This window comes from Papio anubis, chromosome 9 (assembly GCF_008728515.1).
Source record: "Papio anubis isolate 15944 chromosome 9, Panubis1.0, whole genome shotgun sequence".
Classification (NCBI taxonomy): domain Eukaryota; kingdom Metazoa; phylum Chordata; class Mammalia; order Primates; family Cercopithecidae; genus Papio; species Papio anubis.
Window position 1 is genome coordinate 7398465 of NC_044984.1, and position 13115 is coordinate 7411579.

General features: G+C 40.2%; 1 protein-coding gene across 1 annotated transcript in view; it reads left to right on the forward strand.

The window, feature by feature from the left end:
- ACSM4 (acyl-CoA synthetase medium chain family member 4) overlaps positions 1 to 13115 on the forward strand; it is a 24553-nt gene continuing 11438 nt past the window's right edge. Inside the window, exons 1-3 of the mRNA XM_003905913.5 lie at positions 1 to 234; positions 2535 to 2745; positions 6555 to 6762. Coding sequence (XP_003905962.3) covers positions 34 to 234; positions 2535 to 2745; positions 6555 to 6762 — 620 coding nt within the window. The 5' untranslated portion in view covers positions 1 to 33. The remainder of the gene's footprint in view (positions 235 to 2534; positions 2746 to 6554; positions 6763 to 13115) is intronic.

A 13115-nucleotide genomic window follows, 5' to 3' on the forward strand; every position in this document is an offset into this window, starting at 1 on the left:
GTCCACAGCAGTAGACAAAGTCCTTTGGGAATCATGAAGATTTTTTTCCGTTACCAGACATTTAGATTCATCTGGCTCACCAAGCCACCTGGCCGGCACTTTCACAAAGATCGCCAGCTTTGGATGCCTCTGACTCTTGCTGACTTTGAAGCCATAAATCGCTGTAACAGGCCATTGCCTAAAAACTTTAACTTTGCTGCGGATGTGCTGGACCAGTGGGCCCAAAAGGAGAAGGTATACGATGATGGGCTTCCAGTAGATGCTTGGTGTCCCCTTATCTCTCAGTCTTCCATTTCCTTGTTCTGTGGTCTACCACTTAATTCCAATGCACTCTTTCACTCTCTTGGTTTCCATTGTTTGTTTTCCAATTGTCCTCCCCTCTCCCCAGAAGATCTTAGATCCTCAGCTACAAATGGCTGGGTGGCCCTGAAGCCTTCTCTGTCCCCCATCCCCAGGGTGGTTCCTCACAGAGTTAGGCCTCTTTTCCTTCTCTTCTCCAAGCCCCACGCAACAGTGCTTTGTTTTTAAGTTGGTCACAGGCTTATCCAAAAAGTAGTAAATTGAGTTTTGGTTTTATGAATACAGTTATCATTGGAGTAATTAGGAGAGAATTGGAGGTTGACAAGAATAAAGCAAGCAGCCCTTATGCAATGTTTACAGTGCAGCCTCAGGATGAGTTCTCTGTGTACTGATCCTCACCCCCTGCCAGGCACTGAGCTAAACACTTAACCTAGCAGTGCCTATCAAAATGCACTGCAGGCCCCATGGATGGGAACATGATGTTAGGTACTAGACAGACAAGGTATTAAATAACATTGAATCAATTCTTCCTGTTGAATACATGGAGAAAGCCTTCCTTGAAAACCATTGTGTCTTTAGCACCTAACACTTGCTAAACAGTCTCTTGAATAAAGACCACAGGTAGAAGCTAATCATCTCTAGATAAAATTTAATGGCATAGTTTTTTTCTTAGCATATTTGTTTTTCAATAACCTATTTTTTAGCAAGTGGTAATAACTGTCCAATAATGGTGCTGATTAAATGTATATTCCTTCTTAGGTAAATGTATACACCTAAAAAGTGAGTCAACGTAGAGAAGTATACAAAATAAAGAATAGTGCAGGTGCAGACAGAGCTGACAGAAACAGTGATACTTAAATGACTAAAGATTGAGAAATACTGACCTATATTATTTCACCAAATCCCCATAACAACCTGGGAGGTTTGCAGATGAGGAACTTGACCTCATAGAAACTAAGCTACTTATCCAAGGCCACACAAAAGAACATAAACCGAGTCCCTGATCTTTACAGAGGTTACATCCATAGGAAAGAGACACATCTGTCATATAATGAATTGGAGTTGTCTGGAGTGTGAGCACAACGATGAAGGAACACGGAGAAGTCAGTGGAGAAACAAAGAGAAATCTAAGAAAAGCTTATAGACTAATTGACCTGTCAACAGGGCTTTTAAGGATTTGCCAGCCAGAAAAGATAAAATAAGTTCTCCAGATACGGGAAAGAAGGGGGAGGAATTTTTTCTTTCCAAGTAATACATAAGGCAAAGAGGTTTTGCAGTACAGATGACTCACTTTGTAGAATGAAGGGGAAGAAGTTTCCTCTAGAAGTCAATCAATTGATGCCTCCCTCGACCCTGCTTCTTGTGACTTGTGAAAACCACACCTCAGCCTTAGGGTACAAAGAGATGTTTGGTTCTCAATTAAACTTAGCAGATTCATTCAGGTTATTTGGATGGGACAGAGTCTAATTTAAGCAAGAAAGAGGCCGGGCGCGGTGGCTCAAGCCTGTAATCCCAGCACTTTGGGAGGCCGAGACGGGTGGATCACGAGGTCAGGAGATCGAGACCATCCTGGCTAACACGGTGAAACCCCGTCTCTACTAAGAAATACAAAAAACTAGCCAGGCAAGGTGGCGGGCGCCTGTAGTCCCAGCTACTCGGGAGGCTGAGGCAGGAGAATGGCGTGAACCCAGGAGGCGGAGCTTGCAGTGAGCTGAGATCCGGCCACTGCACTCCAGCCTAGGCAAGAGAGCGAGACTCCGTCTCAAAAAAAAAAAAAAAAAAAAAAAAGCTAGAAAGAAATTTATTCAAGTACTATGGGAGAGCTCACAAAATTAGGCTGGACGCTGGAGAGTCCATCTCGATGAGGACAGGAATCAGGACAGTTCTCTGAGGATGCATAAGCACCAACAACCCATAGACAAGTTTTGTACCAACCATTTTCTATCTTTTGATTCCTCTCAGAAAACCAAAAAGTCCAGAGAGAGAAGGTCTGATTGGCTCAACTTTGGTCAAATGTCCACCCACTGCTCAGGGAAGGGTAAAAGCACTCCGAGGGATTCTCTTTTCAAGGCTGTGTTCAATAGGAGAGGAGCAGTGCCCTCAAAGTCGAACTCAGGGTGCTGTTAGCAGAATGCACCAGAGCCGGTGCCAAAGGGGGAAAACAGCAGATGCCCCATGTAAGAGTAATCAGTCATGTAAACCTACTCCTCTCTTTCCCATGTGTCCCTGGTCAGACAGGGGAGAGACCAGCTAACCCAGCCCTGTGGTGGGTGAATGGCAAAGGGGATGAGGTAAAATGGAGCTTCAGAGAACTGGGCTCCTTGTCCCGAAAAGCTGCCAACGTGCTCACCAAGCCCTGTGGCCTGCAGAGAGGAGACCATGTGGCCGTGATTCTGCCACGAATCCCTGAGTGGTGGCTGGTCAATGTGGCTTGCATACGAACAGGTCAGTGCCAATATTTAACATGGTAAATCACACAGAAACATAGAAAGACTGAAACTCAAGGGTTTTCTGAAATGTTAGCTCTGATTAAAGCTATGTGTACAGAAGACCAAAAAAAAAAAAAAAAAGAAGAGTTAAGGTAATCATGATATAATGATAATAACAATAGCACTAAGAGGGAGGTATTAGTGTGATAACCATTTTGCAGAAGAGGAAACCAAGGCTCAGGTTAAGAAGCTTGCCAAGGTTAGCTGGGCATGGTGGCTCACGCCTGTAAGTTCAGCACTTTGGGAGGACGAGTCGGGGGGATCACAAGGTCAGGAGTTCGAGACCAGTATGGCCAACATGGTGAAACTCCGTTTCTACTAAAAACACAAAAAATTACCCAGGTGTGGTGGTGTGCGCCTGTAATCCCAGCTACTCGGGAGGCTGAGGCAGGAGAATCGCGTGAACCTGAGAGGTGGAGGTTGCAGTGAGCCGAGATCTTGCCATTGCACTCCAGCCTGGGCAACAGTGCAGGACTTTGTCTCAAAAACAAACAAACAAAAGCTTGCCAAAAGTCACAATTAGAAAGCCATTCTAGTCAGTCACAGCTAGAAAGCTATGCAATTGGGATTTAAAAACAAAAGCTCTATAAAAGCAAATTTGGGTACCAACATCTCTTTGCAGTGCTGGATTGTCTAGGACATGTTCATCCAGATCATCCAAAATTTACTTCTCTGGATATATTTGGATTCTCCCTAGCAAAAAAAAAAAATACAAGAAGAAGAAAAAGTATTTATACATCAGGACTTGTAAGAATATGATTGGCACTTCCCAGTTGAAAAATCTCTACCTTTTTTTCAGACTAACTAATGTATTTAATGATACACTTTCTCCCAAAGTAGTAATTTATAATTTACCCCAAATAAAAATTCCGACAGGATTTTTTCCACTCTAGGACAGGAGTTGACAAGCCATAGCCTGTTGGTTGGGCACCTATTTACATAAGTGATTTTAATGGAATACAGCCATGCTTATTTATATACTGTCTATGGTTCCCTTTATTTCACAACAGCAGAAATCCTCATTGAGATGGAGATACTATGGCCCCCAAAGCCTAAAATATTTGCTATCTGGGCGTTTATTGAAAAAGTTTTCCAATTCCTGCTCTAAAACATGACATAAATGTTTATAAGTCAATTAAAAATAAATAAGAATATCAAAGGATAGAATACTGTAAAGAACACAAAGATGTTTGTTGCAATGCTATTAATAATAAAAATTTGGAAACAACTGAATAGAAATGACTGAATTATAATAGGTGAGACTAAGTTTAGTTGAGGTGTGTGTGCATAAGTGATTAAAATTATGGTAACTCAACTTGAAATACTCCTAAAATGATAATTACAAAGATTTCATAATACTGTTGAAAATGATCTTTCTGTCAATATTAAATAAAAACAGCATTATATAAAATTTGTTTATATAAAATTCTTTTTGCATTCACTAAAAACAACCTGCAAATGTTAAACCAATTGTGTATTGAGAGTAGATTGAAGGTGATTTGTTATAAAAAAATGTAATATTGCTTAATGTAAGTTATGAAATGTATAAAATAATAATGAAAACTAAACACACAGGTTGAATGGCTAACATAAAACACTAAATTAAATGTAAAGCAAGGAGGTGAGATTATATTTTCTAACTCAGAATTATTAAATCTTCAGTGAGAATATTGAAATTGTACTATACCACATAGCAAAATATTTTGGATTTTTGCTGTAAAGTGTATCCAGTAAAGCCTAAGATATTTGCTATCTGAAATCCACTAGAAGAAAACTTCTCCCAACCCTGAATTTAGCGGTCTACCCATTGAGCACATTCATATCACCAGTCTACCAAGGGTACTAATTATTTGTGAGTCATTAAGAACAAGTGGTTTCTAAAATAAATAATCTTAAATTTTTACATTGAGTGAATATTCTAAGGTGTTTTCTTAATCAACTTCCTTATCCTTTTGCATTTATTCACTTTCTCAAGAAGGGATGATATTTAAAAGCTTTTAAAATATATTTATAAAATAAAATCTTTCTAGCAATTCAACTCCACATTTTTGTCTTTAGCAAACTTCAGGGAACTCACCAAGAAATAAGTAGTTTGGCTTATAGCACAGGTCTTGGGAGTTTGGGAAATGTATCTTTGAATCTTTTCTATCCTTTGCCACTTACTGACTTTGTGATCCTTGTGCAAGTTATTATTTATATACTGGGATTAATTTTAAGTGAGATACTGGGCACGTAATAAGTGCTCAATAAACAGTAGTGATTATCTGTAATACTTTATTTATATACACTCCACTTCTTCTTCCCAATAATTCACTTTAGAAAGTACAAACTTTTCTCTTTCATCTAATTTGTCCATGTATGTTCTTCCCAGAATGAACTGGTACTTTAAAATCAGACGTCTCCAGTCAGTGTTTAGGATGAAATGAAGAGGTGAGATAAACTAAGCATTGCTAAAGTAGTCTAGGCAAACCTTGATGATGCCAGACCACTGGAATCCATAGAGTTGAGGGCTGGCTCTGCCACTCACCAGTTATGACCAAATCTCATATTCCATCAATGGGCACAACCACATGGACCTACTAGGGTTGCTTAAAACAGTAGTCTCTAGGCATTTTTGATTGTATAATCTATCAATAAAAATATTTAGGATACACATCTTCCCATCTGGGTATAGCTATTTATTTGCTTCTACTGCACTAATAAGACTATGCATATTATAAAACATACAAAAATGAGATAAAAGCATTAGAAGAATTGTAGTTTCCCAATAATTTCTAATTCTTTAAAATTTTTAATTTTAAAAATTAAACAGGAACGGAATCTCATTATGTTGCCCAGGCTGGTCTCAAACTCCTGCGCTCAAGTGGCCCTGCCTTGGCCACCCAATGCACTGGGATTACAGGTGTAAGCCACCATGCCCAGCCAATAATTTTTCAGATTTCTATTTTCATTTCTTAGTCCCAATGGATTGTTGAAAAATTCACTTTGGAGACCACTGTTTTTTTTCTTTCTTTTGTTTGTTTGTTTGAGACAGAGTCTCACTCTATCACTAAGGCTAGAGTACAGTGGTATGATCTCAGCTCACTGCAACTTCCATCTCCAGGGTTCAAGTGATTCTCTAGGCCTCCTGTGTAGCTGGGACTATAGGTGTGCACCACCACACCTGGTTAATTTGTGTATTTGTAGTACAGACGGGGTTTTGCCATGTTGCCCGGGGTGGTCTCGAACTCCCGAGCTTGATTAAGCAATCTACCGGCCTCACCTCCCAAAATGCTGGGATTACAGGCGTGAGCCACCGCACCTGGCAGGAGACCATCGGTTTAGAGAATTGAATGAGAGAGTGCTCATGAAATGTGTTATAAGCTGTAAAGTGCTATTTAAGTGGTACATAATAATGATTCAAACGTGACGTTAAAATGTTACATAGTAATGGCCCACCATTATAATGTCTACTATATTCCAGACACTTATTGTTGTTACTCCCATTTTACAGATAAGCAAAGAAAGGCACAGAGACATCAAGGTCACAAAGCTTGTAAATTGCAAGGTCAGGATTAGACCCATGGTCTGTCAAACTCTGAAGCTAGTGCTCTAAGGGATCTCTCAGGGATCAGGGTCCTGTGCAATATCCTTGGGGATCCAGGCAGAGGTAGCCGAGGTAACTGAAGAATGGATTGTGATGCTTCTCCTCACCGAGGCACAAAGCCCAAGTCTTCCACAATGGACAGCAGTTCCGTTCAGTGCAGGGCCCTCTGTCCTTCCCAGGGATCGTCTTCATACCAGGAACAATCCAGCTGACAGCAAAAGACATCCTCTACCGGCTGCGAGCATCCAAGGCCAAGTGCATTGTGGCCAGTGAAGAGGTGGCCCCAGTGGTGGAGCCCATTGCATTGGAGTGTCCTGACCTTAAGACAAAACTCCTGGTGTCTCCACAAAGCCGGACTGGGTGGCTCAGCTTCCAGGAGTTATTTCAGTGAGTATTTTTCCCAGCCAATCTACTCTGCTGGCAACACCACAAATTATAGCTACATCGGGGAATCTCTTTGCCTCTAAGGACTCAGGAACACTGTGAATTGATCTGGGCTCTTACTTAGAAAAGAGTTACCTAATAGCTGGGTATGGTGGTTCACACCTGTAATCCCAGCACTTTGGGAGGCTGAGGTGGGCGAATCACTTGAGGTCAGGAGTTGAAGACCAGCCTGGCCAACATGGTGAAACCCTGTCTCTATTAAAAATACAAAAATTAGCTGGGCGTGGTGGTGCCTGCCTATAATCCTAATTACTCAGGGGGCTGAGGCATGAGAATCACTTCAACCTGGGAGGTGGAGGTTGCAGTAAGCCGAGTTGATGCCACTGCACTCCAGCCTAGGCAACAGAGTGAATCGTCTCAAAAAAAAAAAAAAAAGAAAAGAAAAAGAAAAATATTACGTAATAAATGGATTTAAGGGCAGAAGAAAGGGACATAGCTCTGCCTCCACCCTCCTGCTTTCTACTGTGGTCTATGATGAGAATCTTGTGTGATTTGGCCCTTGCTTAAAGCTGGACCACATCTCCTACTACTCTCCCTTTTCTTCCTCAAACATGCCCTACCTCAGCTCCTCTTATTTCTTCTGCCTGGAGGGCTCTTCTTATCCCTTTTCATGAGTGGCTCCTTCTTGTCGTATTTTGACTCAATATTTTATCCTACGAAGCTTCCCTTGACCACACTACCTAGAATAGAACTACAAGCCACTCTGTCACATCGTCCTCCTGTTCTCTTCATATCACTCATCATCATCTGAATTATCATGTCCATTTATCTGTTCCTTTATGTAGAGTCTTTTTGCTCCTCTAGAGCAGGGTTTGGTAAACTCAGGCCCAAAGGCCAAATCCGGCCTGCCACCCTTTTTGTTGGTGTTGTTTGCTTGTTTCCGTTTTTTTTTTTTTTTTTTTTTTTTGAGACAGGGTCTCACTTTGTTACCCAGGCTGGAGTACAGTGGTGTGATCTCGGCTCACTGCAACCTCCACCTCTGGGTTCAAGTGATCCTCCCACCTTAGTCTCCTGAGTAGCTGGGATTACAGGCACCGGCCACCATGCCTGGCTCATTTTTGTATTTTTAGTAGAGAGGGAGTTTCACCATGTTTGTCAGACTGGTTTCGAACTTCTGACCTCAAAGTGATCCACCTGCCTCAGCCTCCTAAAGTGCTGGGATTACAGGTATGAGCCACTATGCCCGGCTCTGTTTTTGTAAATAAAGTTTTATTGGACTGTATCCATGCTCATTTATTTACATATTGTCTATGTAACAACAGCACAGTGGAGCAGTTACAACAGAAACTGCATGGCCCACAACGCCTGAGATACTTGCTATCTGCTCCTTTACAGAAAAAGTTTGGCAATCCCTGCCCTAAACCATAAGTTGTAAGAAAGCAGAGACTTTGTTTGGTTCATCTTTCTATCTCTAGTCTCTAATGCGTAAATCGTGCTTAATATTTATAAACGAATGAACAAAAGAGATCACGACTGCAGTTTTCCTCATAAGTAAAATGGCAATAATTATACTGTACTTATCTCAAGTGTTGTTTTGAGGATAAATTAAATGAATATGTGAGAAAGTGTTTTTTAAGCTACAAAAAATGTGTAAAATGTTAATTAATGGTATTATCCTTCAAAGAGGTGTTGAATAGCTTATGTTTAAAAAGAATTCTTCCAGAGAAGTTTATAGAAAGAGAAGACACGTAAACCCTGCTGAATAATAGGGCAGTTTTTCTTGTTAGAATGAAATTTTATCTTACTAATTAATATAAACCAAATACTATTGGCCAATCCCAAAATTCTTTCCCAAGGGCCACACCAGTGAATACTGCTTGTGTCTTTTATAAGTTGTGTAACCTTGGATAAGTCAAGTAACATTGCTGAAACTCTTTATCTTATCCATAAAGTGGAGACTATGATAGTATCTACCTCATGGGTTTGTAGAAGGACCAAATGTGATAAAACATGTAAAATTCTTAGCTGAATGCCTGGCACAGAGTAATTACTCCATAAATATCATAGTAATTATAACGGCTATCATTATTATTTTCAAGTTAACAAAGTCATTCAACAGTGTAGTGATTCCCAAGGTAATGGTATTTATATTATTTGAATATGCATCTCCATTAGTAACATACTTTTTTAACATACCTCCAATACATGTATTTATTTATAAATTATATACATGTACTTTTATGCATTATACAAATACCAAAAATAAAAATTTTAGAGGATGAGTAAAACAGTACTATTGTGCCACTGCACTCTAGCCTGAGTGACAGTGAGACTCTGTCTAAAAAACAAAAACCATATAATTTGCAATTCTTCTTTTTTCTTCTCTACCCCAGTTGCCTTGCACACTCTTTGAGCAGCAAGCACTTCCACTTCGGAGACTTCTGTCCTAAAAATCTTTGCAATAATCTGTTGAGTCCCCAAGAAACCTTAAAGATGCCACAAAATTTACAACAGATAAAGGACTTTAAATTCATGTGGATTTCAAATTGAAATTTGCACACTTTGGGAGTGGTTTTCAAGATGGAAAAAATCCTCATTTTAAACAAATGACTTTGGAGTGTCATACCTCCAAAAAGGCCATGGATTGTTTCTCTAAAAACTAGGGAAGGGATAGCCGTCTCATTGCCAACAGTTGGCTAGTTTTTCAGAAGACTACACATAGCAATAATGTGGGCTAATTTTACATTGCTAGAGTTGATCTTTTATTCAATAAGTACATTTTAAGGCTTCTTGCCCTCCTTCTGCCTCCCAAGTATAGAAGTCCATTAACACTTTCCAGAATATTCATAATGGGATAAGGGAAAAGGTCAAAATTATAAGCCAGATTGATATGTCTCTTTTTCTGTCCTAGTACAAAGGACCCTGTCCTGTGGGGTCCAGGACTCTGGATTCTGACCATGACAGGGTCAAGATGGTGTTCCAAGCACGGGAACAGCATGACCAAAGATATGGAAGCAAAAAACCAAAAAATACCCTAAGTTGTGCAGGGAATGGACTACAAGCAGTTTGGTTTAGCTAGAGAATAAAATATGGAGTCCGAGTGAAGCCTGGAAGAGCAAACAGGCCAGATTATGGGAGATCTCACATGCCATACTAAATCTTAAACTTGACCCTGTAAACAAGGGAAGCCATTGATGGGTTTTAAGAAGGGAAGTGCCACGGTCAGGTATGGATTTTAAATAGATTTATCTGGCAGATATGTAGAGGATTAGTTTGAGGAGGAACAAACTGGAATCAGAGAGGCCATTCCGGAGCCTCATCTAGGGCAGAGATAATAAAAAATCTAAATCTGAGCTCTGATGAATAGGATGGAGGAAAGGAAACAAATTAAACAACTAGCAGGACTTGAAGAGTATTGGATGTGGAAGATGAAGGAAGAAGGAGTCAAGGCTGAGCTGCTTTTTGACTTAGGTGATTGGTGGGTAGGTACCATGAGTTGGAGAAAGAGCCAGTAGATGAGGTTAACATAACAAGTTTAGAGTTGGACATACAAGATTGAAGGGTCTGTGAACATTCAAATGTCTAGCAGGTAGTAGATACATGAGTCTCAGGGACAAGAGGCAAAGATACAAAGCAAGAAGTTATTAGTATATAATTAGCTCTGAAATCTGGAAAGGCATAACTCAGAACTCAGGTATTCAAGGAAAGGAAGTCAGATAATGAAATCACTGCTTGAAAATCTTCCTGTCACTCACAGGTTGTGATGCTTTTTCTTATAGATAGATAGATAAATAGATAGATAGATAGATAGATAGATAGATAGATAGATAGATAGATGAAAGATGGATAAATAGATAGGTAGGTAGGTAGATAGGTAGGTAGACAGATGGATGGATGAATAGATAGATGAAAGATAGGTAGGTAGATAGATGATAGACAGAGATAGATAGATGATAGATAGATAAGATAGATAGATGCCTTCTATCAAAAGGTTCCGTACTGTCCATCTGAATTATCACCATCTGAATTATCATGTCCATTCATCTGTTCCCTTATGGATTGAGAAATGTTTAAACATAAGAGGTCTCCCCATAGGTATTAGATTCTGTGAAGTAATGCCCCTCTCTAGGCCAACACATATCAACTTCACTCTATACATACATTGAAAAGAAAATCAATATAGTTGAATGAATGATCTTTTTCTATTTTAAGGGGAGGAAGCAAGTTACCAAGAAAACCATGTTAATATTTTATGAAACTATTTTTAAATAATCCTCACTGTTGGCTGGGGACGGTGGCTCATGCCTGTAATCCCAGCACTTTGGGATCCCAAGGCAGGCAGATCACATAAGGTCAGGAGTTCGAGACCAGTCTGGCCAACATGGTGAAACCTCATCTCTACTAAAAATACAAAAATATAGCTGGGCATGGTGGCACATGCCTGTAGTCTCAGCTAATAGGAGACTGAGGTGGGAAGATTGCTTGAACCTGGGAGGTGGAGGCTGCAGTGAGCCGAGATTATGCCACTGCACTCCAGCTTGCGTGACAGAGTAAAACTCTGTCTCAAAAAAAAAAAAATCCTCACTGTTTTTACTGTTTCAATGACAATGTCACTTATTCACCATCAAGATGAACTAAAACAGCATCCTTAACCCTGTTCCCTTCAACCAGAGAAATTAAAAATATGATACACCAGCCAGATGTGGTGGCTCTCGCCTGTAATCCCAGCATTTTGAGAGGCTGAGGCGGGTGGATCACCTGAGATCAGGAGTTTGAGACCAGTCTGGCCAACATGGTGACACCCCATCTGTACTAAAAATATAAAAATTGGCTGGGTGTGGTGGTGCATTGTCTGTAGTCTCAGCTACTTGGGAGGCTGAGGCAGGAGAATTGCTTGAATCTGGGAGGTGGAGGTTGTAGTGAGGCGAGATCATGACACTGCACTCCAGCCTGGGCGACAGAGTGAAACTCCATTTCAAAATCTAAATAAACAAATAAAATAAAAATATGATGCACCAGTCTCAAAAATTCTCGGATACTGTACCAGTTATCCATCACTGAGTAACAAATCATCCCAGCACTTAGTGGTGTGAACAGTAGTTATTTTATTTGCTCATGAGTCCATGGGTCAGAAATTCACATAGGGCTCAGCAGAGGCAGCTGGTCTCTGCTTCAAATCAGCCTGACTGGGACTCGAGTATCCAAAGTGGGTTCACCTTTAAGTCAGGCTGGCTGCCAGCTGAAGCACCTCAGTTTTCCTGCACATAGCCTCTCCCTCCAGCAGGACAGTCTAAACATCTTTATATGGTGGCTAAGGTACCCCACAGGGAAAATGAAAACTATGAATCTTCTTGAGGCCTAAGCTGAGAAGTCCCAGAACCTGTGCCACAGTGTATTAATGAAAAAACGTCATGAGACCACCCCAGATTCAAAGAGAGAGGACATAAGCTCTGCCCTACAATGAGGGAATGACATACAAGGATGATTTGTTACTCAGTGATGGATAACTAATACAATATCTAAGAATTTGTGTACAGGGATGGAAGGAATCATGGAGCTATCTTTGCAGACAATCTTACACAGAGATTGTTATCAGTTTGGTGAATTCAGTGGGTCAATGAAATTAACATGGACACAGATTTATTCATCTTCCTATCACGCCACTCTCAGTATAAATCCAAGATGGCCAGAGTAGCTCCAGACATCCTGTACTTGCACAACAATACCCAAAGGCCATAAAACAGGATGGGCTGGGGAAGAAGGCTGCATCTTTTCCTCATGACTCTTTTTAGAACAAGAAAACATATGCCATTAAAGCCTTACATCTCATTGTCCATAACTGCATCATGTGTCCAATCTTCAACCAAAGGAATGACTGTGACTGGCTTAGATTAATCAAGATTTGCCTGTAGGAGCTATACAGGGACAGTCTCCCCTGAAGCACTTAATTGCCTGATACTTGAACAGAATCAGTTCTATGAGTGCAAGGAAGAAGGAGACAGCTATTTGGTAAGCAACTAGCTGCATCTGCCACAGATATCAAAGATACTGAAAAAAAATTATTTAAAAGTTTGATCCAAATGCCAAAAGATCTTCCTTTAAATAATAAAAACCCCTGAAACATTAATAGCAATGTATGAAGATTCAATGCTGATTTTTAAAAACTCACAGACTTTTTAAAAACACACTTGGAAAAAAAAGTTACGATCCATAAAATGCATGTCTTTTGTTATTAATATTGAAAGTTATCTTGGCTATTTCTTTACCCTATACGGAGATGAAGCTTAAAAAAAGAACTGGGCTGTTAAATCTTAGCACTGATATTCAAAATCCCGCTAAGATTTCTTGAGGAATTC